This window comes from Gobio gobio, assembly GCF_949357685.1.
Source record: "Gobio gobio genome assembly, chromosome: 6".
Taxonomy (NCBI): domain Eukaryota; kingdom Metazoa; phylum Chordata; class Actinopteri; order Cypriniformes; family Gobionidae; genus Gobio; species Gobio gobio.
Genome location: NC_137102.1, coordinates 41,917,981 through 41,945,839, shown reverse-complemented (window position 1 = coordinate 41,945,839; position 27,859 = coordinate 41,917,981). Strand labels below are relative to the sequence as shown.

Genomic DNA, 27,859 nt, shown 5'->3' with positions numbered 1-27,859 from the left:
GGGCGGAACTCTTCCGAGCGAGAACTGAGGGCAGGAAGTCGCGTATCTTAGCGTGGATGCTAACGGTAAACTGTAATATTTAGCCACACCTCGCAGGTCCATCTCCCACAAACAAGAATGGATATAAGTTAACAATGACTGGAGAGAAAAAGAAGAAAAAGCGGCTGAACCGCAGCATTCTTCTAGCTAAGAAAATCATCATTAAAGATGGAGGCACTGTGAGTAAAACATTTCTTTGTGGCAGTTAGCCATATGCTAGCCAGGGCTAGCAAGCTAAACCAGTGTTTTTATAGGATGAGCTGTAACAACTCTACACTGAGTGTCATTTCGATTGGCAACCTGGCAGACTCTTCAGGTGATTTCATCTGTTTCGGGATGTAAACTTGTATTTATACGGAGAAAAAGCAATATATGAGAGACAATAGTTTTATTAGACAGCCAACAGTGAAAACAACAAGCCAGCTGGCGAGAAAGCAAGCCAGGTCGTTCATGGCTTGCATTTTGACATCGAGTGAGTTATCTACAAAACATGTAAATGAAACCGAAAGCTTGAATTGGGATAATGAATTAAGTAAGATAATTCATTCAAATCTTCATGGTGTCCCGCCAGGATATAAATGAACATGCTTTTCATAACATATGTTCTGTCCGACAGTTCACCTGACGTGTTCTCTATAAGAATGACGTGTTTATGGTTTTATTATCATATTGTTTTGGTTGTGAACTTCCTAAGAACATAATCGACTCACCCTTAAATATCAAGACGGCTCCTAATGGGATGTCGAATTTTGACTTCATGAATCAAGTAGTATGTATTTACATGGTATAATGTATTCTATGACATTGTCCTTTTAGGAATCACCTATCAAGACAATTTCTTCAAAGTCCTTATACTCAAAAGTGATTAAAACAAGACAGTAAGGCCAGGCCAGTGAGTAAGAAGTTGACATCAGTATGTTGTAAAATTCTGTCCACAAACATGTTGGGAATTACATGACTGTAAATAAAATGAACCTCCTGACATTACATTCCCAAATACAACAGACCATTCTTCTTTAAATCCCAGCCTTTGATTTCATAAGATATATCACTATTTCGTAAATAATTATGCGGCCCCTTTTGTTTATTTTAATGTTGCATTTGATTTAATAATTATTAGCCTTTAATCAAGTTATTCAAATGAATGGTCTGTTCATACCAGGCTAAATTAGATGCTTGCTCTTGAAGTAAATGTTTTTACTTTCACCTACCCTCTGTAATTTAAAAACGCTCCATGTTTTCATGCAGTGTAAGGGGGTTTTACACTATGCCATAAACAGGTTGTACACAACCAGAGGTTTCTAATCATTGACTTGTTGTACAAGTGATTAACTTGGGACTCCTGGAAATCGAATGACAGGTTGAACACAATAGCTTTAAGAATCAACAGTAGCTTCTCGATATCTCTAGTTAATATCATGCTCGTCTCAGATTTAATAAGAGCGTTTATGAATACGTTACAAACTGTACAAAGAGAGCAAATGTGTAGGTTGAGATTGTGTTAACTGTCTATTAACCTGCATAGGCCTTTCAGGCTCTGTTTGCGCTGTTAACTATGCGGGCACAGGCCATGACTCTTTCTTTGTCCCCATTTAATGATCCGTAGCATTGTGTTCAATCTGCAGACTGTTAAACATATGTGTGCAGGCTTTCTTGCGGACCATTAAGTCACTTCCGATGTTCGCCATTTTAATAAGGGTTTGGCAAGGGAGTTTTAGGCTTTTAGGGGTTGATTTAGGGCCAGGCATCAATCTAATATTTGTTTTCTAAAGGGAAAGCTTTTGCTGTACACTAGATAAAGAGCAAATAAGTGTGAGATAATGAGTCTGGCATTGTAGGCCCTTTGGACCCTGTTATCGCACGCCATAAATTATGGTAATAAAGTGTAAAAATATTGCTATATGCTCTGTCTTGTGGTCTGTAATGTGTATCAGGTAGGGGTGTAACGATACCCTCATGTCACGATTCGATACATATCACGATACTGAACTCACGATGCAATATTGCGATACACCAAGACAAATGGTAAAAAATTAACAACACATTTACTGTTGATTAAAATGCTAAATTTGGTATTACATTGGGGGTGGAAACATGTGGTGCTGGTAACATGCACAGGGCAATAATGACACCACACCAGAATAAAAATATTCATGATTCTGAAGCTGAAAATACAGAATTATTTTAGACGAATATGCTTGCACTCTGTCACTGACTAGATATATTTATAATAACGTAGGCCACTTTTTACTGGTAACAAGACATTTGGAATCAGGACCCACAGATATCCCCCCCATTGCAATATTATACATTATATTCTACGTTATATAGTAGTTTAATGTAGTACAGACACTCTGTAAACTTGAATTATTTCCTCATATAGTAACTATTCACAATACATATTGTTGCATTTTTGTATTGCGATATATTGTGACACGATATATTGTTACACCCCTAGTATCATGTCTTCTCTCAATTATCTTGTCCAAACTTCCTCCTTAATGCTACTTTATGTATGTTCTTCCACATTACTACCTGTATTTTGTTTGTTTGTAGTAACATTCTTAGTAATGTAAATCCTCCTTGTTTAGCCACAGGGGATTGGAGAGCCCAGTGTCTACCATGCAGTGGTGGTTATCTTCCTGGAGTTCTTCGCCTGGGGACTGCTCACCACTCCCATGCTTACGGTAAACCAGTTTTGCTTCATCGCCATCATTCACAGTTTCAGATCAGTGCGAATTACGAGCCATGAATGTTTGCATTCATTCTCCCTTCCTTTTGTATCTATAACAAGGAGTGACATTTCTCATTGCCCAGATCCGAGGAGCCTGGTACATATTTATGAATAAATGAATCCTGATCAAATGGAGAGGGCAGAATGATGCACTCTGTTTTAGTTGATGAGGGATGCATTGTGTTGGCCGAGTATAATTGACCACGCAATATTAAAACGACATCAAACAGTTTCATGCTAATAATGACCTTTTTATTCTAACGGCTAACTGGAGGGTTTGTCAGGACACATGGTTATAAATGAAGCTGAACCTGGGATTTACTTTGTAACGTAGTGTCAGTTGTTTTTATGCCGGTCAGCATGATACTGTTCTTGACACTGTATCCAATCCGCGGTCACAGCATGCTACACAACGTGCTGTTTGCAAAACCTTTTGCCACAAAGTGATCCATGTTTCTCACTGTAACCGATGTTTCCTTAAATTTACACTGCATGCAAAGTGGTTTCCTTTTGTTTAATAATGCATTAGTTGAAAGCAGTGTTGGGTTTTACTCTTGCTGCAGCAGGTCAGCAGCCCATTAGAGTGAAACATGGCCCAATAAGGTCAAGCTCAGTACATATGAATGTTTTTATTTAAATGTATATTTGGTCATATATACACGACTGTTCAAAAGTTTGGGGTCGGTAAGATTTTTAAAAAAAATGTTTATGAAAGAAGTCTCTTATGCTTACCAAAGCTTTGTTTATTTGACCAAAATTAAATACAGTAAAACGGTAATGTTGTGAAACAATACTAATTTAAATAACAGTATTTTAATATGTTTTAAATAAAATTAATTTATTCCTGTGATGGCAAAGCTGAATTTTACTCCACTCTACAGTCTTCAGAGTCACATGATCCTTCAGAAATCATTCTAATATGCTGATTTGGTGCTCCAGAAACATTTCTTCTTATTAATGTTGCAAACAGTTGTGCTATTATTTTTTTCGTGGAAAACATTAGACTTTTTCAGGATTCTGTAATAAATGAAGTGTAAAAGAAAATGGCATTTATTTGAAAATATTTTGTAACATACATTTCTTTACTGAAACTTTTGATCAGTGCATTGCAGTGCAGCTCTTGTTGAATAAAAATATTTAATCTTACGATCCCCAAAATTGTGAACAATACTTTGACGCATTTAATCTTACTGCTATTAAACTCGGGAATCAGCTATTTCCAGCTTTGTTTACTTTGTTTCTATGGATGTACTGTACAGTATGTCTGTTACCATATCAGTATCTGCAAATATTGGCATTGTGGCATCTGTCTGTTCTGCGATTATTCAGCAGAATGAATTTAAACATTGTAAAATTTAAAATGGTTAAACAAAAACCTGAGCTCTGAACACAACACTGCTTGTATTGATCAATGAAAGAATCAATACCTAAAACATTGAATACATTTGATTAGGGCTGTAATCAACCAAAGAAAATATTGGTCGACTGAAATTTTCGACTAAAAATGACGTTGTGGAAAAAAACGTTAAATGAATTAGCTGCGCACTGTGCGCAGTACTTGGTAGCCTTGTTGTCTGCCTAAATGAATTATAAATAAACATAAAAAGCTAGTAGGCTATTTGCAGTATATGAAATCGTTTTTGAGCTGATTATTTTGCACTGAAATGAGTCTGACACACGAGTCTGTCAGCTCTGACAGCGTTGCATCACGTGCACCTGCGCAATATCATAGCCTATGATTTCCCAAAATATAGTACTATGTTGTCAACTAGTGATATCATCACAAGAACTTTTGAGGAATATGCAACATAATTTAGACAATTGTTTTTGTCCTATGTTATAATAACTGACAGACACTATAATTTTAGCCGCTCTGTGAACAGAGGAGCTCAGCTCAGCTTCACGGCTGAGACACGAATAGACTATTAATTAACTTAAAGCTTTTACTCTTAAACACAAAATGCACGTCCACTTTAATAAAAAAGGAATATTTATTAAACAAGCCAGATCAAGAGCAGAAAAAACGCTCACAATTAAATAAATACAGCAAACTAGCCTACTGGTACTTCAATCTGTCTCTCTTCGCCAGTGAGTTGGGCTAATCCAAAAGAAGTGAAAATAAGGATGTTCTGAAGACAGACTGTTACCTGTGAAACAGGGGTGCTCTGAAAACACCCCCATTAGCAATTAGTGCTTTCCACCTGATGAAATGAACGCGGCCAAACTGACAGTACAGGGGCCTGTTCTTCGTACGTCCCTAACTCAGTTAGCTGGATTTGATTGTTGACGATTTAACATGATCTTGGATTGTTTGGTTCTTCGAAGCTCATCCTGGACTTGCTGTCATAGTAACAGGTCCGTAAGCTTAAACCTGCTCATGAGCAGGCTTATTTCATGTAAACAGGATTAGATTGCATCTTGAGGTGATACTTAAAATCTGTCCCAGCCACTGCTACTTTATGACAAGAGTTCATTACTGAACCAAGGGCAATAATAATAATTTTTTTGTATAATGTTGTGTATAATACTATAGACACAGCCACTTGATTGAGCGATTTATTTGTGATGGAATAATTACTTTATATAATTTTATTTTTATTGGTTTACACACGTTGTACAGTTAATCTGAGCCGTGCAGTGATCACGGATATTATGGGAGTGGCTTGATGCAGCGCAAGAGAGGATAATTTGATCTTGACCCATAAGAAACTTGAATACTGTCACGTTACAAATCTGCTTCAAATTGAATTAAAAATTAAATGACAACATTGAAATAAAAATGTAAAGGGTGTACAAATACTGTATAAAATTGTGAATATAAATAATTGGTAATCATGTTAAAAAAAAAAAAAAAAAAAAACATTTATCATTTATCTATTATAACTTATGTTGGTTTGGTCGTTTGGCTGTTTCCTTATAAAGGTTCAGAAATTCGTGGGTTTTTTTGTGTGTAATTTGCCAAGTTTTTTGCCAGGTGGCTTTTTTAATTATATGATGTCATTACGTTGACGCCAGCCAATCGCTGCATTGCTGATCGTGGTTTCGAGTATCGATGCATTTGCCCTCTTCAGGGAAAAAAAGAACGCTCAGTAATCTTAGATCATTTAATCCAGATAATTTAATCCAATCCGCAAATTCGTTTGAAGAACCAAATTAGCCAGAGATCAGTTATCATGATTAAAAGATTTGGGATCTGTCAAATCATCTTAGATGTATTAAGCGAGGTACGAAGAACGGGCCCCAGATCCACTTTTGCGGCACGACTGAAGCGTGGTGTTGTGACGCTTCCCCTTATGTGTATGTTGATGGGTGTGCGTTTGAGCCAGCGGGGAATGAAAAACAAAGGACCAACGAGAGACTTGCGCACGCCCATAGTGGTAAACTTGAGGAACGCCCATCAACATACACATGAGGGGAAGCGTCACAACACCACGCTTCAGTCGTGGCCTGAAAGAAGATCTGTACTGTCATGAAATGAACGCGGCAAAAAATCAACCAATCAGAATTTTGGTCAAGCCAGAACGTATCAACTAATAATCGACTGCGAGATTACAGCCCTACATTTGATACATTCTATTGTATATTGTAATGCTTTGGTGTCTGATTTCACACTGTTGATCAATGTCAACACAATATAGATGTATTGTATGAGCCTTGATATCAATTATCAGCCACAACATATAAAAGTCTGAGACCAAATTGAAATCTGGATTTTTAAATATTTCAAACGTATATTTCAAACAACCTTTAAAATAAAAATGTGGATTTTTTTTTTTACTCAAACTGTCATGCTTACTGTTTGTAATAAAAATTTTCTCTAGTGGTTAGTTTTTTAGGCTATATTATTGGCTTTTGGTAGTGGCTGAAATTTAAATAGTCCCTTGTTGCCTAATGTCTTGTATATGGATAAACTGCTTATTCATTTTCATTATTTCCCAATGTGGGAGGAGGATTTGCATTCAGTTGGTACAGTTGAGCCAGATAGTTGCCTCAGAGCTCTTTGCTCTGGCCTTTTATTTGATTAGTAGCCGCTGATACTGAAGCACTAATGAGCCTAACAAACCCTTCCAGATGAACGCTGCACTGACAAGACTTAACTTCTCAGCAAGCGGCACAGTTTTGCTCTTTCAGACAATCGAGCTCTACTTCAGTGTGTCTTAAAATCTGAGTGCCATATCAAATTAACACAGCAGGTGAAATGTTCACATGCTTTGTTTTCATCTCTCAACAAAGCGCAGGAACAGTCTGTTCACAGCATTCATTCTAATGTTTAGAGTTGGGCATAACCTGAGCGATTTAGTGATTAGAGAAATGTCACCCATCATTTCTTAAATATGAAAACTCTAGATGCACCGACGTTTCAGCCAATAATCGGTATCGCAATTATTTTCACTATCGGTTATCAGCCGATTGTTTAAAGGGGGGGTGAAATGCTGTTTCATGCATACTGATCTTTTTGCACTGTTAAAGACTTGGATTCCCATGCTAAACATGGACACAGTTTCAAAAGCTAAGGTGGACGTTTGATGGGAGTATTTCTTTGCCAAAATTAGTACTTCCTGTTAGTCATAAGTTTCGGAAAGTTTTTTTCGATCATGGGTCCGCTTGACGTCAACAGGGCGGAATTTCCTTGTATGGGCCGTACGGACAATTCTACCGGAAGAGCGCGTGCGCGCGCGCGCGAGAGAGAGAGCGCTTGAAAGCAATAGGCTACGCCCATCAAAGCGCTGGCTCGTAGCCAAATAACCCCGCGTTAAGGCAAAAGTGGATGGAATTTGCTTTTCCGGATTTTCAAATCGCCTAATACTGAAGGATAGAGCGGTCCCAACGATAAAGGTCCCAATGTTGGAACCGCAGGCAGTGAGTAAGACTGCTTCAAATGTCTGTTTTTGCCTATGCCCATCAAGTAGCCCAAACATGACCACGTATTGATCAATGGAGCATGCGATGTATAGTGTGTGTACATTTGTTTAGCTGGCCACTATATGTGTATGTTTGTGTATTGTAAAAGCACTCCAAACAACAATACACAATAAAATATGGAAATTTAGGGAAATATGTTGAACTAAATAAGCGCGCTTCTTCATTCAAATGCGCTACTATTCCATGTCTTTCTATGTAAACACTAGCCTGACGCGCAAAACCAGTCCGCTTACTACAAATCATGTCTACACAAACCACGCGTAAACACACACACACACACACACACACACACACACACACACACACGATATAATTAAAGTATAAATGTGTAAATAACACAAGCCGCTAAGCATATTATATAGTTAGTGTAACTTATACCACATAGAGATGACCTGTTCTAGTCGTTTTTGCTGCTGCTCCTGTTCAACTTCAGCCTCTGGGTCTGATTCCGGATCATAGATGTATGGCTGTATCCGATTAAAAGCCATTTTTTATGTTGAATAAAGTTTTTTCCCGCTTTTAGGGATGACGCAGCTTTCAGACGCACTCAACACAGTAACAGCGGCGCGCGCTCGACATTCTTTAGCTCCGCCCACACGATACGCCCCCAGCCGCACGGCTTTTTTCGGAAAGACTCGGAACAGCGCATCTTCCTTTTATAATTATAATAAAAATAAAGACTTTTCGGAGATATGCAGGATGCAGTGCTACTCTATAGGTAATCAAGATTGACATGAGACTGACTGAAACTGAGTGCCCCCCCCCCCCCCTTTAAAAACAGCCGATTATCAGAGCTGATGATATCCTGTCAATCAAAAGGGTGTGGAAATGCGTTTCAGAATGCAGCTCGAACTCTGTGTGAAGAAAATCTTGTGTTGATTTTAGGGAAAATTAACATAGAAATAAATAAACACATTACGGTTCAAAAATAGTGAAGTGAAAGCAGGCTGTATTTGACCAAATCACCCATACTTTAATAGACTGGGTAAACCCAGCCTGATCTGCCAGCGATTTGATTTTGCCCTGCAACTAAGTCTGGAAACCTGTACATTAATTTCTACTGCTTCTGTTACACTTTTGCGGGAACCAATCACAGACTGGCTTATCCACCTGACGCTATATCTTGTAGTCTGATTGGTTGAAGGACTATCCAATTGCATACAGTCATTTGAATTATGCTCGTTTATCATGCCTCTTGTGGTCTGATTGGTTGAAGGACTATCCAATTGTGTACAGAGTCATTTGAATTATGCAGTAGAAAATACATAGCAGACTCCCCAGACCAATGTTCAATTTTAAATTGAGCTTGGTCTGGTGATAGCCAGACAAATACTTTAAGCCAGGATTGCCAAGTCCGCAGGTTTCCTTACACCAAACATTATTTGTAGCACGCGCCCCCCATCCATCCAATAATCACAAAGAGCTTTATGCTTAACTTCTGTCCATTTTATCATGAAATTCAAACAAGAAATGCCATTTTGACGCTCTTAAATGCATGACAGATCGCTGCAGTGCGCTGCATGCGCAGAGCACAAGACATTTCTTCCACTTTGATACAAGTTATATCTTGGAAAACATGTATGAAAATCAGAAGGAATGTTGAAAGATACAGTATGACTTACTGAAATGAATCATGTCTCATGTAATTGTATAATCAGCGGTTCAATCGCAGAAAAACACCAATAAAACATCTTGTGAACAAAGTGTCACTTAACATTGCATTTACCTCAGGAAAGTTATCCAATGTTCACATTTTGTTAGTTGGCAATAAAAACACTAGATAGGAGCGTATTAACTGTTAATTATATATGTATGCTTGAATAAATTTGACATGAAGAGTTTTTATGAAAACTACCTTATGTGCAACGGAGTTGCATACAAACATTTCTGTTTTTATTTGAGTGTAATTATTATGTATTAAAATAAATAGCAGTTGAGTTATAATAGCTCTGTTGTTCATTTTAACCTCTAATATTATAGTAATGTACCAAATGAGAGGGTGCCCTGTTTAGTTTGCAGCATTATTTGGGAGAGATTTTTTTTTTTGCTTAAGAAAATCAAGCTATTGGTAGCGTAGCGATATAGGCATCGGCAGATATCATTCTGAATAATTGTCTATCAGTATTGGCAGAGAAATTTTGTGTTTTTAAATTTAGAGAAATTTTGTGTATATCTAAAAAAAAAAAAAAAGTGAAAGTTTGCATTTTTGAATGAGGTTAATTTCCAATCTCTTGGATTGTGCTGAGCAGACCTCAGCTCTTGTCAACATGCTCCTTATTTGTCTCAATTCATTTGAACGTTTCTCACCGGTACATTATGAGCTTGTAAGACTGTTTACATTTCCATGATGATAACAGTGACTGATAAAGAAGTAATGGTATCAGGTTTTGTTTTCAATCATTATATGATTCCAACCTATTTTATATATGGAATCATTTATAGAAAACAGTTGAATCATCAATAACCAGTGTCATTTCTCTTTTCTTATGTCCTAAATGTGCAGTTATAGAAAATTAATAAATGCCATGCAACAAATTTTTTTTTTACAAACTGTTCATGCCACTGAATAAGGTATATGTCCTCTTGAACTTCAGTCCTATAGTAATGTTGATTTCTTGGAACTGAAGACTTTGTCTTTGAATTTGTATATAGGTCAATTGATTCGTTTCCCAGTCATAAGAGAACAGATCTCTTTTGTAAACTTCTGTAAAACATTGACACTGTTGTATACAGTGTGTTTAATGATTAATTAAGCCTTGTGAATCATTGCTCCAGTGAGAGTTATGCACCTGTCTTCAACAGCAATGACGGTTAAAAAGAAAGCAGTTCAAATCTCAGAATGCTCAAGTAACCTTTCTGTTTCCATACAGCCTTGCCTTACACTTTATTATGGGTTGGTCAATTCATTGCGCAGTCAAAGCAACGTGTTTTGTACCCATGGTGGTTATTTTGTAACCTCTAAAAAGTAAAGCAGCAAAAACAAATTATACATTTGTGTGGAAAATAAGGGGCCAGTTGGCTATTGACTATTTGGTTATTTGATATCCTGACATCTTTCCTCCCATTTAATTTTTTTTTTTTAAATGTGGGAATCAATTATAATGTAATGTAATATAATATAATATAATAGATTGATTGATTGATAATTTTTTTTATATATATATAATGTATATATATGTATATGTATAATGTGTGTGTGTGTGTCATTTTAACCAGACGAACATCATTTTAACCAAAAAGCTATTGTTACCAAATTTAATCAAGTTAAATATTTTCCATCAGTTTTGTACTACATAAATGCATTTAATTATATTTTTATATATATTTAATCTTGCTCATTTATATGCACCAATATAACAATCTATAATAATAAAACATCAGTTTTTAATTGATTAGTTGAAATCTGAAGTTTTAAATAAGACACTATTAAAGCATCTGTCTCTTATACTCACAAGAGAAGGAAGTATATTGAAATTAGCCTAAAAATGTGTTCAAATCATTGTGATGTTGCTTACTTTTATATTGCGACAAAATCAGTGCAAAATGTATCAACCAATCCTTATTGCCAAGTGTCAAAAAGCAGTAGTACTTCTTTGATGAGCTCTGCCATAGAGTAAATCTAGTGAATCATTAACTTAGTTATTCTGTATCTAACAGATTATCTGTATGTTCAGCATACATTTTATGATCAATCTGTTTTTGCTTTCAGGTGTTACATCAGACATTCCCCCAGCACACATTCCTGATGAACGGACTTATTCATGGTGTCAAGGTAGGACATTGACTCCAGCCATTCACTTTGACTCATGTTTTTCCTCTTCTCCCTTTCTGATGTGACAAGAGTTGCCATGTTTATTTATGATAATCCCTAGTCACACAGTGATGCCCTTCAATACGGTGAAGTGGGAACAGAAGTTACCATTTTAAACCTCACAGATAAACAAGATTCTGTGATCCAAACTGACCTGAATGTTACTGTGAAATATTATGATCCAAACAGTTCGTCAGATCCTGTCTGGCTCTGGTCATGCCATACAGTTGTTTTTGAAACCTAAACTTAATGTGCTATTTTAAAATAAGCATGTGCTTCTGTATTCACTCAGGGCCTGCTGTCTTTCCTGAGTGCTCCATTAATCGGGGCTCTGTCAGATGTGTGGGGCCGGAAGTCCTTCCTGCTGCTCACTGTGTTCTTCACCTGTGCTCCCATCCCTCTTATGAAGATCAGCCCATGGTAAAGCGTCTTGCATGAAGCAGTGGCCTACTGTAATGTGAAATCACAGAAAATCTAATTCTCTTTACATATACATATAATATGATAGACAAACTATATATTATTTAAATGTGAGTTTGTATGTGTGTGTATATTTTTAGGGATGCACCGAATGTTCGGCAACAGAAATTATTTAATTTTAAATAATAAGTGAAAGCCGAATAAGTGAAAAGACTGAATAAATTTAACCGAACAATGACGTTTTTGATGACGCGATCAAATATAACAACCAGTGCGTGTGAGAAAGAGGCGCGCACGCTTCTGAATGCAGCAAACATGTCGGAAGTTGGGAAGCATTAAAGTGTCCGAGATGGACGCAAAAATGGCCGTTTGCAGACACTGTCTAAGCACCCTCAAATGCAAGCAAGAGCACCCTCAGTTGATACTGTAATAATATATTGGCAAATTCTCCAGTGCAGGCTCGCAAAACCTCTCATGAACAAACAAACAAAGTGTAGACACGAGTCGACGTAAGTAAAATATTTATTGTGCATTGTTAGCAGCTTCATTGAACTTTGTGAGATCGCGATGAACTGACATAGCGACAGCATTTAGTGATCGTAAATTGAGCGGTCTTGGCTCGCTTTCGAGTCTACGGTCTATAATCCATTGAATAAATCTATTGTTTTTCATGTTGCAAAAAGGATTAATGGCCAATTGCACGCTGCAAAGTTTCGGAAGTGAAATAGTAACACATTAAAGCAATGCAAAGGCAGACCAAAAAAATTACTAGAAAAATATTTGTTGGAAAATATTTTTGAAATTCTTAATAATCTTAAAGGTGAACTATGTAGGATTTTTGCAGTAAAACATCCAGAAACCACTAGGCCAGTGTTGTATATTTTGTTCAGTTGAGTACTTAGAATATCCCAAATGTTTTCAACTATTTGTAAATCGTGAGAAAATTGCTATTTTAACCAAGGAGCCGGGACGTGTGAGGGAGTCGCCTGTCGATTGCGTCATATCTGCGTCACCCTCGGTCTCCGGTTTTATTCAGTGAAACACTTTACTCTCACTGCATTGTGAACAAGTGTCATAGCAGCCGCCGAGCGAACGTCATAACTTCCTTTTCAACACACTCAGATATATCTAATACGATAAACAGAGCTGTGTTACCTCACACTCAGCACTGGAGAAGAGGAAGTGCCGCCGGCAACCGTGTCATAATAAAAGTCCCGCCAGCGACTATGCCATAATAACAGTCCCGCTCTTCAATCGCTCCTGCGGCCTTGCTCAGCTCCACAACACTCGCTCCTGCTCTGCTTCAGACTACAGTAATGTTAATAATCGCATTCATGAACATGATTTCTGCCCGAGTCCTATCCTGACTGTTTTCCACCGGCTGTGAGGTGAAGACCACATGTCCCGAGATTCTGCGCTCAAACGTGGCGTCATCAAACTACGCCTTTGTTTTGAACAGGCGACCTCTAGTGGACGGAAAAGTTACATAGTGTAGCTTTAAATGTCTCACTGTACACTCACTGCTGTGGTGGAGTCGTTAGCCTACATTTGCACTTTAATTTAATTTGATTATGATACCTGTAGGCATAATAGGCCTTAGATAAGATAGTATTTTTTTTTAGATAATATTTTTATTTAAATTTATTTTAAATTATATTGTGCTTTGTTTGTATAATTTCTGCTGAAATGCTTAATAATGTTCACTGTTAATTAAATGTTTTAAAATTGTAGTTTTGCAATTTATTTTTCTTTAATAAAAGCAAGACAAAATAGTAAAAAGCTAATTTTTACTTTTAATTTATGCAATGGTGGAAAAAATTGGCAAAATAAATGGATTTTTTTTTTTTTTTAAACACGTTCGGTATTCGGCTTCGGCCAAGTGGTTTTTTTATTATTATTATTAGGCTTTGGCCAAGAATTTTCATTTCGGTGCATCCCTATATATTTTATTTTTGTTTTATTTATTTAAGAAAATCCCTTTGCCTTTTTGTGTCCAGACCAGACCTGCTTTTTAATAGACAAATTTTATGCAATATTTAGTTTCTTATTTTCGTTATTTTAGTATTTCAACTTATTTCAGTTAGTTTCTAAGGCAACATTTCTAATTTTCATGTATGTTTTTCATCTTTTTATTTTATTTCAGGTTTATGTAAATGAACGAAAAAGATTTTTAAGATTTTCAGTTTTAACATCACTGTTGTTAGCTTAACCCTTGAGTGACAGTCATTGTGTTATTTATTGATTGACAATGTGATCTTGATATTATCATCTTCATTAATACTCTTAATGCTTTATTTTAGACTTGATTAGGTTTTTTTCTGGTAGTCTTCTCATTCTCTCTGTCTGATCTTACAGGTGGTACTTTGCGGTGATCTCCATGTCTGGTGTGTTTGCAGTCACTTTCTCCGTGATCTTTGCATATGTGGCCGATATCACCCAGGAGCATGAAAGGAGCACCGCATATGGCCTGGTGAGCAGAGGAACATTTATTTAAAAATGTTTGTTGTGCTGTAACTAGGGATGTTAATGATTAATCAATGATCGATTAAATGTATTATCAACAATTGATCGATAAAACCTATAGATCATCGATTGATCAGGGTCATGCGCGTGCATGCTGCTCAACCGCGAAACATGTAAATCAGACACGAGGAATAAAGCCTTGTTTATACTCGACGCGTCCGCACCATAGACTGTAAAAGTAGTCTGCGCGAGGTAAAAATTACATCATCGCAGAGTGCCAAGCGGACGAGGTGCGTGCACAGTCAGCCTCCGGAGGCTCGTGCGGCGGGGCCAGACGAAAATATAAACAAGGTCTTAAATTTTATTTAGTTAGGTCTAAAAAAAGCTTTTATCCTCGTTCATTTCCAGAAACGCTGGCCGCAGAAAGTTATTAACGTTACACAGTAGCAAAAAAATATAGAATCGTAGACTACAAAGCGGAGCTCTAGAGTCTTTGCTACGCTGCCCTCAGAACGTTCGTTCGGTGTGTAATAGTTCTTTCTGGGGGATATTGGTGTTGGTACACGGACGCGGTGATAAAACTACAAATCCCGTGATAAAGGCAATTACCTGCCCGCAAAATACGTCTATGTTTAATAACGTTGTATTTTGTTGGACAGAATGAGGCAGACAAGCATTGTTTTATATTATTCTATACAGTGATAAAGTCTGCACTCAATCAGCACTGCATACCTTATTATTATGAAAATAGTGAAGGCTTGAAGAACTCAAATACACCATTGCTGCGTCCCAATTCGCATACTATCCGTACTAAATAGTATTCGAAAAAAGAATTAGTATGTCCCAAATCGTAGTATGTTGAAAAAAGTATTCCAAAGATTCCCGGATGGTCTACTATTTCCGGTCAGAATTCGAAGTGCAGATCGATGCGCACTCTAACGGCTGATATTGCCCACAGCCCATTGCGAAATGGACGAGGATTCGATTAGAACTACAAACACGGATAAAAAGTGTTAAAAAAAACTACAAACATGACGGTTATGCGAGTCGGATGGTTAGAGAGGGTTAGATAAGGTTTGATAGAGGTTTGAGTGAGCAATTATCAGTATTTAACCTGACGAAAATATATTTATTCAATATTATCCACATTATTCTTCACCTGCAGCAGCATTGAGAACTTTTGTAATGATACGTTTGGCCATTAACTTTTAAATGCATCATTATATTTAAACTGCAAACACATGAGGGGAGTCTCGCATTAAAGACCCACGAATGGCAGAGCAACGTGCTACTACATTTATCTCCAATATGGTAGGAAATTAAATTGAAAGTGGAGGATTTGAACTGTGACGATGATTGACAGGGTATTTTAAACGGTGACGGGATGCACATAACTAAGCGACAGAGTCCATTAAAGATGACAAAGTAGTATGTCCCAAAGCTTGCATACTCTTCTGCTAAACACTCAAAAGTACTTTTTCTTCACGAAAAGAGTACATACTTTTAGGACGTAGTATAAGTAGGCGAATTGGGACGCAGCACATATCTTGATGCAGTCGTGTTTATTGTCTTTGTTTCATCAGTCAAAGCGTTTCTATCTTCTGTTTATCCTACATCGCTAGCTTCACATTAGGGCTAACGATTACTTCTCTGAGGCAAATATGGAGTTTCTGCTCGAGGGCGCCCTCTGGCTTCCAATATGAATGAAACGTTTGGGTAACAAATATGAAAAATAATACTTCTCTCTAAATAAATTTGAGTTATAATAAGTTTTCTGTAAAATATAAATGTTATTATTAGTATTATTATTATTATATTGTTATATTTATTCTTAAATACTCTATTTTTAATTTTTAAATAATTAGAATGTTATTGTAATAAAATTTCTAATTTTGTTAAATATTTGTATTTATCGAATATAATAATTATTATTATTATTAGTCTCATTAATATATAAACATTAATATATATAAAATGATATATGCATACACTTTTTATTTGTAAAAAAAAATAATAATAAAAACGCATTTTAACCAGAATAATCGCAATTAGATATCTTCCCCAAATCGTGCATCCCTAGTTTGGAGTAGCCTGTTCAATCTCTATTAGGCTATTAATATGCTGTTTTGTAATCTATTCTATTTGAGGGCAAGTTTGTTTTAGCCTATTTTCATTTTGCGCCTAAGGTTTTGGGCATTTGGCACCTTGTTGGCTGTGGAGGGTTACTAATGTCATTCATTTATCTGTAAATTAAATTAATGCTTTTTCAATGACTGAATTAATTGAAATAAAATAATAATTTTTTAAAATTTCTTTGATTTAAATCATTTTAGTAATGCGTCGTATAGGTCTTAAATTTCAATCTTTATGGTCTTAAAATGTCTAAAAAAGGTCTTAAATTTGACTTACTGAAACCTGCAAGAACCCTGTTGAGATGTCATGCTCGGCTAGATTCGCCTAGAACTCGTTCATCTTCGGATGTGGAGTCGCGTGCGCTGTTACAAAAAATGTGCGCCCATTCCGCGTTGACGTCATTTTTGCCGCGCGCACCCTCACGCTTGTGCGGACGCGTCGAAAATAAACAAGGCTTTAATGATGCGAGTTCGCCGGAGCTCTTTTTGGGACCATTTTACATCTAGAGTTACACCTTCGTCTTGACTACAAGTTTGCATGTGCATTCGCAGCATTTTGCTTTGTGCAAATGTAAGTTGTAATATTGTGTTTATTTTGTGTGGGCCTGTCTATAGCTGATTTTTTTTAAATCTCATATAGGATGCATCTGGTTAAGAATTAATGCAGTAGTGAAGCGTGCCGGTGATCAGCTTCAGCGCATGCCGCTCCAACAGCAATGCATAACTTATAATGACTATGATTGGGACTGTCATGTTACACATCATTAAAAAGAAAACAATATTTTAATACATCGTTGTGAATTTACTGGGTCTAGTTGGCGTTTTCAGCGCATTGTTTCAGGAAGAGCGCATCCACACATTCTGAAGAGCACGCATCTGAGGTGGAGTTGGTGACACGTTGACTTGTATTACTCATATTTGATTATTAAATAAGTAATTGAATTAAATGATCAATCACATCGATTAATTTTACAATCCTATAGCCCTTTATTTAGATTTAAAAAAAAACCCTTCTCATTGATTTGGTCAGGAACATGGTGTCTTGAGCAGCGTTTGCACAGCCTGTCATGCGGTCGGCTATAAGCCACTGCTGTAGATGCATACTGCAGTATTAAGGCTAACGATTAATTGATCGTTAATTTAAACGACGATCGATCATGGAAATTTGTGTAAATTGACATCCCTAGCTGTAACCAACTTCACTGCAACTGTATGTGCAAAAGCAATTACTTTATGTAGCATGTCTGCAGATATTGGTTTCCTGTTATTTCACAGCCATCTGTGGTTTCCTTTTTGGCCCCTGCAATGAAATTAAAATGTTAATTTAATCGATGAACACTTCCCTTGTGGTCAACACATCTGATCTATCATTTTCCCATAGGTGTCGGCCACTTTTGCAGCCAGTCTGGTGACAAGCCCAGCGATTGGTGCTTACCTGTCAGAGGCGTATGGAGATACATTGGTGGTGATCCTTGCTACGGCCATTGCCCTGCTAGACATATGTTTTATCCTGGTAGCAGTTCCTGAGTCCCTTCCTGAGAAGATGAGGCCGGCCTCCTGGGGAGCCCCCATCTCCTGGGAGCAGGCAGACCCCTTTGCAGTGAGTCACTGACGTCTATGCAAGGTTGTTGGTACCTGATTGGTGGTCTAATTTTAGGGTTGAGATTGTTGTTTGGACAACTGACTAATCAAATAGTTTTAATTTTAGTTGCTTAATGTTTGGTGGTGTTGCTTTAATAAATTATTTAATACATATAGACTGCCATTCAAAAGTTTGTGGTCAGTAAGATTTTTTTTTTTTTTTTTACTTTTCAGCATCTATGCATTAAATTGATTAAAAGTGAGAGTAAAGTCATTTCTAATGTTACAAAATAATTATATTTCAAATAAATGCTGTTCTTTTGAACTTTTAGTCAAAGAATCCTAAAAAAAAAAAATAACTGATAATAATGAGAAATGTTTCTTGAGCACCAAATCAGCATATTAGAATGATCACGTGACACTGAAGACTGGAGTAATGATGCTGAAAATTCAGCTTTGCCATCACAGGAATAAAATGTTTTAAAATATATTAAAAACAGAAAACTGTTATTTTAAAATTGGAATAATGTTTCGCAATATTACTGTTTTACTGAGTTTTTGATCAGATAAATGGAGCCATGGTGAGCATAAGACTTCTTTTAAAAACATAAAAAAATCTTTAAAAACGACCACAAACGTTTAAATGTTAGTTTATACGTTACATTTTATATTAAATTTTGTATTATTGTTATTATAGCATTTTATATTTTTAAATCGAAAATGTGTTTCAAACATTCATTTTGCATTTTCCTACTCTGTTTGCCTTGTTGCCTCGAATCAGTACCATTTATGAATACCATTTTGAAAAAAAACCAAAACATGAGCAGGCGTTTGAAGAAGAATGGCGAATATGTCATCTATCACTTATTAAATGAATCATGTTGCTGTGCTCCTGCCCACTCATTCTCTCTCAGTGTCTTCCTCTGTCTTTCTCATGCTCTCTCTCTCTCTATGACTCTTTTGTTTACAGTCCTTGCGTAAGGTGGGCCAGGACTCCACTGTTCTCCTGATCTGCATCACAGTCTTCCTGTCCTACCTGCCTGAGGCTGGACAGTATTCCAGTTTCTTCCTGTATCTAAGACAGGTACAGTGCACACTTTTATATCGATGCCACAAAGACACAACTTTATTTCACAACTTTTTTATTTTTCAACACACAATACTCCTTTTTATCTAGTGTGTGTGTGGTGGATCTCTGAGGTTGCTGCCTAACACTAAAACCTTGTTGTAGCTTAAGCAAATACCCAAAAAGTGAGTCACATATCTGTGAGTCATGCCTCACGTAGGCTCCCTCACCCTCCAAGTAAACAGTTAGAAATAACTGTTCTAACTGCTCGAGATAGTCATGTGATTTTTAACTCACTCACTCATTTAACTCATTTTAACACTCACAGAGTGTTTTTTTGTGAGATGCATGTATACAATGCTTAGAAACATTATGTAAAACGTTCTTTTCTTCTACTGTCAGGCAGACAATTACTGACAATTAAGCTGATCTAAATAAGGAAACCGCATAAATGACACTGTATGCTGTTAATGTTAATCGGTTTTATATTAATAAATCAAAGGTTTATTTGACACCAGTGTTATCATAACCTGGAATTTGCAATTTTGTTAATTGAAATAAAGCTAAAATAAAATAGAAATATTATATGGAAAGACGCAAATAAAAATAGAAATGCAACCTTTGTTTTGCATTTGTTTGTTAACTGTTTTAGTTGAAGTACTGAAAACTAAAACTTAATAAATATTCTTATATAAATGACGAAAGTACAAAACAGCATTGCTGAAAATTTAAGCTAAACTGAAAATATAAGAATAAAAGCTCATTCAAAATATGAATAACTAATAATAGTATCTAAATAATAATTGATCTTATTAATATGTTCTTTCAATGTATATATTTTCAACATCCCAAGTTTTGTATTTAATTCCCAGGTCATTGGATTTACATCAGAAACAGTTGCTGCTTTCATTGCTGTGGTGGGAATCCTGTCCATCGTGGCTCAGGTTGGTTTTCCAGGATTTTTTTTTCTACCTCTTCTATTGTGAGTTTGAACTCCCTGACTGAGACAACAGATTGTGTTCATTCGTACTCACTGTGCGAGTGCATCTTAAGGCGATATGACCAACATCTAATATCATATCTGAGTAATTTGATTTCATGGCAACAATATACATTGCATTATATAGTTATTTTTGCTTTACATAAGACTTTTATATCAGCAACATTTTTGATACCATTCAAATAAATTCTTGTCAGCAATCAATCAATTGTCAGCTGAATACTAGCCTTCGTTAAAAAAAACTCAAGCTTACTGAAGACAAGTAAACAGTCTGTGGTAAAATAAGAACAAAGAAACTAATTACAAGCTATAGGATAACAAACTTCAAGCACCAGAAATAAGAAATATTAGCCTACATTAATTGGTATAAAGTAATCAAATGTATAAAAAAACACTGCTATCTTCACTGTGTAAATTAAATATACATTTATTCTTATTAAAGTAAGGTTATTCGGTCAAGAGCATTGAGAGATTTTCTCTTTTCACCCCTACATCACGCGCTAGGTTTTAAAGGGAAGCCAGTGAAGATTTGCAAAGTAATGGTTCATGTCTCTGTGCAGACGGTTGTCCTGGGAATCCTGATGCGTTCCATAGGAAATAAGAACACTATCTTGTTAGGCCTCGGCTTTCAGATCCTACAGCTGGCCTGGTACGGCTTTGGCTCCCAGCCCTGGTGAGTTGATCATCTAGAACCCCACTAGAGGGCAGCAAGCTCTTAATTAGACATGGTACATTTCAAGTTACAGTTAGTAATTTGATTTTTGCTTGAAATCAATACTTATTATAGTGTTTCATAAGCTTTACTTAAAGCACTTTACCAAGATATTTTACAGCTAGTTACTTTTCTGAAACATACATTTGGAAGATGGAAGAAGAAAATCAGTGGATTTCATTTAAGATGTTATGTCCTGCTTATGTGACTTATTTATCATGCCACTACATGCATCAAGTTATCTTTCTGTGTCTTTTGGCTAGAACTCAAACAGACAAGCAAACATCACCTCTGCAGTGTGTGTTTTGGATCAGTGCTTGTTCCTGAAACCAGATACACCTGCACGTGAACTGAAACCAGTTGAGAGTCTAATGGTGTACTTTCTCTTAAGGATGATGTGGGCCGCTGGAGCTGTTGCTGCCATGTCCAGTATCACCTTCCCGGCAATCAGTGCCATAGTGTCCCGCAACGCAGACCCTGACCAACAAGGTGAGACGTGTGCAGCCACACCACAGTAACATCACCAGAAATTGTCCATTCTTAATATTGTGTATGACTAAGTCCTCTGGCTGGCACGTCTCGTTTAGCCACAGAATAATTATAAGTCACTGTTTATTGTTATTGCATGGAATTTTAATTCTGATGGGCCATTCACTGCATTCTGCAGTCAAAAACAAAAATGTGCTAGTTACATGTTTCTCTATCACTATGTAGTCTCTTCTCCATTTTCATGTCTATTTATGTATTTGGGAGCGTGTAATAAACGGGATAATATATAATAAGCCAGTGCAGAATAAACCTCTTCAATTTAATAATGACTGGTTGACCCTATTCAACTTTTTATTTATTTGAAGTGATGCACTGAATTTTGGTGGGTAATGATCAGCTGGCCGATTAAAAAAAAAAATTGTTATATTACATATTATTTTGTCTAAATAAATGTAGAATATTACACTACTAAAAGTAATGCAAAACATTTTAAATACATAAAAATTAAGGGGATAGTTCACCCAAAAATGAAAATTCTGTCATTAATTACTCACCCTCATGTCGTTCAAAACCCGTAAGACTTTCGTTCATCTTCAGAACACAAATGAAGATCTTTTTGATTAAACAGCCTTCAATTTAAAAGCCTGAATTCAATCTGTTCATCAAATAAAACGATTGTGTCTTTTCAGAAAATGTTTGACTAAACTGCTCGATTCATATGGATTAGTTTTTCGATCTCTTTATGAAGTTTTGTGAAGTGAAAGTTTTCATATTTAATCAAAAAGATCTTCATTTGTGTTCTGAAGATGAACGAAACGGGTTTGGAACGACATGAGGGTGAGTGATTAATGACAGAACTTTCATTTTTGGATACAAAAAACTAACTTTTCAGCAGTTTTGAGGGTTATTCATTTCTATTAATAATTAATTTATTTGTATATTTGGTTTGCATTTATTTGATCAATTAAAAATTTTAAGTGTTTTCTATTTATAATTTATTTCTATTAATAGTTAATATATTTGTTTTTTATTTTAATATAAAGTGTAATTTATTCCTGTAATGTAATTTTCAGCAGCCAATACTCCAGCCTTCAGTGTCACATGATCCTCCAGAAATCATTCTAATATGATTTGCTGCTCAAGAAATATTTCTTATCAATATATCAGTTGTGCTGCATAATAATTTTGTGGGAACAGTGATGCACTTTTCTCAGGATTCTTTGATGAATACAGTTCAAAAGAACAACGTTAATTTACATTTTTTTTGTCTTTACTGTCAGTTTTGATCAATTTGTGTCCTTTCTGAAAAGAAAAAAAAATTAATATATTTTTTTAATGGTAGTGTATTATTACATTATAATATAATCAAGTAACCTTTTTTTTTCTTCAGCAAGTGATTGTGAAATTGCAGTTTTACTCAATTTGTCTCTCTGTCTCAGGTGTGGTGCAGGGGATGATCACAGGAATTCGAGGACTATGTAACGGTCTGGGTCCTGCGCTCTACGGCTTCGTCTTCTACCTGTTTCACGTGGAGCTCAGTGAAATCGACCCCGCAGAGAGCCCAGAGAAGGGTGCCAAACCCAACATGGCCAACCCCACAGATGAGGTGAGTGGTGATAAGAAATAAAAAATCTCTCAGTACTGTATAACAAGCACGCACTCACCCACAAATCTCTGTATATCTGTGTCCCTTCAGAGTGCCATCATCCCTGGCCCTCCTTTCCTGTTCGGAGCATGCTCGGTTTTGCTGTCCCTTCTGGTTGCTCTCTTCATCCCAGAGCACAATGGCGTCAACATGCGGCCCAGCAGCTACAAAAAGCACAACAACGGCGCGCAGAGTCACTTACACAGTTCGCAGGGCGGACCCTGCGAGGGCAAGGAGCCTCTACTGGAGGACAGCAGCGTATAACCCCACTGACGAGGGGGGCGGGCACGGACCCAAAACCCCCTCACAATCACCACCCCAAACTCCCCAGGCGCACATGAGCAGTGCACCTTTTTACAGAAGATGACATCACCACCATCTCGTTCCCCTGCAGCTCGGCGGAGGCAGAATGAGCTGTGGGAACTGACGCACAAGTGCGTAACTGGGCCAAACGGGAGCTGACCCTGGCCTTGAGGAACAGGAAGTGGAGCAAAGGACATTTTGCCTTGAGGGAATGAGTGAGGGAAATGCAAGCAGACACAGTTGTGTGCTGATACGGACTTGGTGAAGGTTTTCCTCATTTTTACTGTTACATAGTTTTTTTTGTGTTTTTTCTCTCTTTCAGAATTTCAATTGTATAAATGTTCCTCGTCCAAAGACCTGGTAACCGTAACAATAGGGAACGTGTCTATCGTGACGTTACAGGCTAACTTTTGATGTGCTGCTTTCTACTGGTTCTTCTTGGTTTTATACTTAACAGATTGAAAGACATTTCTAGAGAAGAGTGTGCCGTCTTTTCGAACCCTCAAGGAAATGTGCCCAAGAAATGTCAGAAAGAAGGTCACTTCACACAGTCATCGCTGTTGTATCATGCTCCTTCAAACTATAGTTTCTGTTCTTGTGCATCAGATGAAATAGTTTGTACTTCCTCTCCCTTGCTATCACAAGAGGTGTGTCAGAATTCGTGCAAAGGGAGTAAAAGTTGCCTTTAAGTGACTTTTTATCACAATTACTAAACCCAGATGAAGACTATGCTCTGAGAAGGGTCAATCGTATCGCTCCTGTCGGAGCCTGCGCATATTTGATTTCCGTTGATCGTCTGCTTTGCCACCAGAACTCCCTGTGAACGTCAGCACTGCCATGTTACAACAGGCTAGCAGGGTTACAAGCTTATTGACCGCATACCTAGTTTTCATATTATCGTAAGCACTGATGTGGGTGGTATAGCTTAAATGTGATTGGATGAGCATCGCTAGATCCAGTGAATCTAATATCACACATGCTGCTACTGTAGGGTGTACAAGGTTACAAAGTTCTGTGGTATAATACTATACTTTAAACGTGGTGTTTCTATTAGAGCTAAGCTTTTCCGGGCACGCCATTGTAATTTTAGACCCCAAATTTTGTGGCCGACTTCCTTTTGCGGTGCTTTTTTTTTTTTCCTGGTGAGAAACTTTGAATATTTTTATCAGATCTCAACATTATTGATTTTCCAGAGAACCTCAAGTGCATTCAGTTCACTTAAAAAAAAAAAAAAGATTTTGTTTATTTGGTTTTAGGTGCCATACCTATGACTTTATTTCTGTCTTTGTGTGTTTTTATTCATTTGTGTGTTTCACTTTCTGGTATTTGTATGGTTTTCTTCTTTTTTCTGTTACTATCTTCAAGACAAATCCTCAAGATGTTCCTCATTGTAACTTGTTTTTAACAAACATTTTGGACCATTTATGTTCTCTTACAGCATTGAAAACCATGCAAATGTTATTTAAAGGGTTTTCCCATCATTTTACATAGAGCTGTATGACCAAACTTGAATGGAATTCTTTCTCATATTCTCACCCTTTTTTGTACCTGCATAATTACTCCTTTCGACTAGCCACTAACTTGCAAGGAAATCTGGTGTTTGTGTCAGAAAAAAAGCCAATTAATTTGTGCCTAAAATGTGCTCTAAAAGAATAGAAACAGTATATGTGAATGGTGAACCGGCTGTAAATATTAGGAACTAATGAGAAACTATTTATTAAAAGTTTATTGATATTAAAGTATTTGTGTTTTCTTCCAAAAAATGTGTGTGGATATATAGATCATGGATTATTGTCAATTTTCTTGTAATGTCAGCTACAATTGTCTCAGGACAAGCATTTTCAGGGTTTAGTAAAATAGTGCAATTTTTTAGGGAGGCAATGCTCTCTGAATTCAAACCAATCTATTTGAAGCAGCTATTATGACTTCACTTATCATGACTTAATTTTTGTTAATGTCTGCTGCATAAGGGTAATCTTAGTTTAGAGTATGCTAATTTAGTAATCTAGTCAAATAAAGGCTAATGTTTGCTCTCGTTTGGTTATATGTACGAATGTTTTAAAATTGACAACAGACATAACCTGCCCATTAGATGTCCGGAATTTTATGCATGTATTTTATTGCGTTGAAACATACAATGTAATGTTAATCCACTAGAGAGCAGCAGTGGGCAACATCGAATCCAACACTTACAGCGGGTTTTTTTATTTATTATTATTACAAAAAAAAGTGTTACAAATAGTAGAGTATACAAGAAAATACAACATTGATGTAACAAGTTGCACACTTAATGTAGATTTACACTTACAGCGTATTTGTAAACTGGACGTGAGGCAGTTCGTTTTGACACTACTACACGACAACCACAATATCATCATAAGGTATTACAATTTTATTCACAGCAAAGTATCAAATTCTCTTTCAGGTGTGATGTGCAATGTTGAAGACATTTGTGGGTTATTCGCTAGAATAAGTTCTTCGTGATACTGTTTGTTGGTGACTGGTTTAAATGCCATGGTTTTTGGACTTTGTAAAGCCTGTAGTTGGTGTGATAATGCAACTGCAGCACGTGTCAAAAATGCTTATAACAAGGAGATGGAATCTCACAAGAAGTGAACAACACAAACAGAGCTGAGTCAGAGTTTCACAACATAACACCAGAGCTATACCACAACCCATAATATAGACTTTTCTTGCACTTATTTAGCGCTTATGTTTTTACAAGTTAGCCTACTTAAAACCTGACTACATGAGATTGCACCAACAAAAGTCAGATCAGAAAAAAAACACTTGTTATTAAAGTTAACTATGTAACATTTCGTTATTTTATATATATATATATATATAATATTTAAATATCTTTTATTTAATCTTTGCCATGGCAACCTTTCTCATTTTAATTTAGTTTAGCTTGATAAAATAAACTGAAAATGAAATAAAAATGTAAAACTAAATAGACATTTAAAATAATAATAAAATGCCAAAAACACAGCAAAATGAGTAAAACTGTAAAATGTGACTATATAATCTAGATAAACTAGCTATAAAACTATAATAATCAGTGATACTAAACAACAACACTGCACTTGTTTATTTATTTAACGTGCATAGTCATAATTTATTATATCTGCAAGTGTACTGTCTCTGCACTGTCAGACTACAGAAATGACATGGTGTTTAAGGGTTGCACACAGATGATATAGTTTCGCAGGAGTGTTTTTCAAAGCAGCCTCAGCACATGTAATCCTATTAGACCTATTAGAGCGCTGAAGGGTCAGTGAAACAGGGACGGGGTCAGAAACAGGATACATTCTGTTTTCAGAAGGAGACTACTGTCAACTGGAGTGGCTCAGAATGGAAAAGATAGGAAGGGTAAAGACGTAGAACTGATAATATATCAGCCACATGGAGGAACCTATGGGGTGAATCTTTGTTGAAATTCCTTCCTGATAGGCATTCAGTGTGGGAGCCTGCATGGCTGCCTTCACCTCCTGCTCTGTTTCCTTTCCAGTTCTATAAGCAGATATGTATAGATTTCTGCCTTTTCCCTTTGGTGACTAAGGGCAGAAGTTGAGCGTTAACCTTCAGCGGGGTGTGTATTCTGCTGAACAAAAGAAGTCAGAGCTCATGGGACCGTGCTGTCAGGTCATATTTGTGTTGTGAATGGCAGCGTGATGCAAGTGGATTGAACTGCATTGAGTGAGTTTTATCAGTTATCCTGCTGTGTACACAAAGAAATTATTAAATTAGCCTGAATGGCTACATCTATGGAACAGCAAACATTTTTTTTTACATGTGCTGCTGATATTTATGTGTTGTCCTTTTTACTAACTTATAGTTGGCCTTATTTCCTCCTGAGGTGATGTAATCAAATGATGGAAGGTGTAGAGTTAACATAGGATGTCAAGAGTTTCTCAGCATTGATTGCTTTCTGGAGATAGCAGCAATGAATTTAGCTTATAAAGGTTAAAAGGTTAGAGATCTTATCTGAACTGAAATTAAGCGAAATGTGTCACACATCATATGAAATCACTTAGCATGGCATGTATGTAGATATAGAGGTATACAAATGTAGATGAACACATGTGTTTATTTATAATGTATAAATGTATATTTAAAATATATACTTAAAAAATATACTAAAATATTTAAAACAAAATTGTCCCAGCTGGACATTTAAAATGATTTCATACATAATAATTAAGTCTCTCATGCTTACCAAAGCTGCATTTATTTGATCAAAAAGACAGTAAAAACTTTAATATTATGAAATATTATTACCATTTTAAATAACTGTTTTAATATATTTTAAAATGTAATTTATTCTTCAATCACAAGATTATTCTGAAATGCTGCTGATTTGGTGCTCTCTTGGTTTCTTATCATTATCAATGTTGAAAATCGTCATTTTTGTGGCTATATTAATACAGTTTTAATAGTTTTTTTTAAAAAGAAAACCTTTGAACATTTTACAAGAAACACAGGAAACCATTTTAAAAATACACTGGCATCCTTGCTGAATAAAAATATACATTTCTTTA

General features: G+C 36.3%; 1 protein-coding gene across 2 annotated transcripts; it reads left to right on the top strand.

Annotated features, from left to right (window-relative positions):
* mfsd14a2 (major facilitator superfamily domain containing 14A2) lies at nt 1–25,075 on the top strand. Of its 2 annotated transcripts, none has more exons than XM_079819797.1 (12): nt 1–218; nt 2,631–2,726; nt 11,406–11,468; nt 11,800–11,927; nt 14,283–14,397; nt 17,904–18,122; nt 19,074–19,187; nt 20,042–20,113; nt 20,730–20,842; nt 21,273–21,370; nt 22,810–22,976; nt 23,067–25,075. In XM_079819797.1, exons 1-12 carry the CDS (start codon nt 135–137, stop codon nt 23,277–23,279), a joined length of 1,482 nt encoding a protein of 493 aa, XP_079675923.1. In that variant the 5' UTR covers nt 1–134; the 3' UTR covers nt 23,280–25,075. The 2 variants fall into 2 exon arrangements, with proteins under 2 accessions (XP_079675923.1, XP_079675924.1); XM_079819798.1 differs by having other exon boundaries at nt 37–218; nt 2,637–2,726.
* Nucleotides 25,076–27,859: the final 2,784 nt, after the last annotated feature.

Excerpts from the sequence above, each read along its gene's own strand:
- mfsd14a2 (XM_079819797.1), top strand. The coding sequence starts at position 135 with ATGACTGGAGAGAAAAAGAAGAAAAAGCGGCTGAACCGCAGCATTCTT. Across the intron at positions 18,123-19,073 it reads AGCAGGCAGACCCCTTTGCA|TCCTTGCGTAAGGTGGGCCA; the intron begins GTGAGTCACTGA and ends TTTTGTTTACAG. Across the intron at positions 20,843-21,272 it reads GGCTTTGGCTCCCAGCCCTG|GATGATGTGGGCCGCTGGAG; the intron begins GTGAGTTGATCA and ends CTTTCTCTTAAG.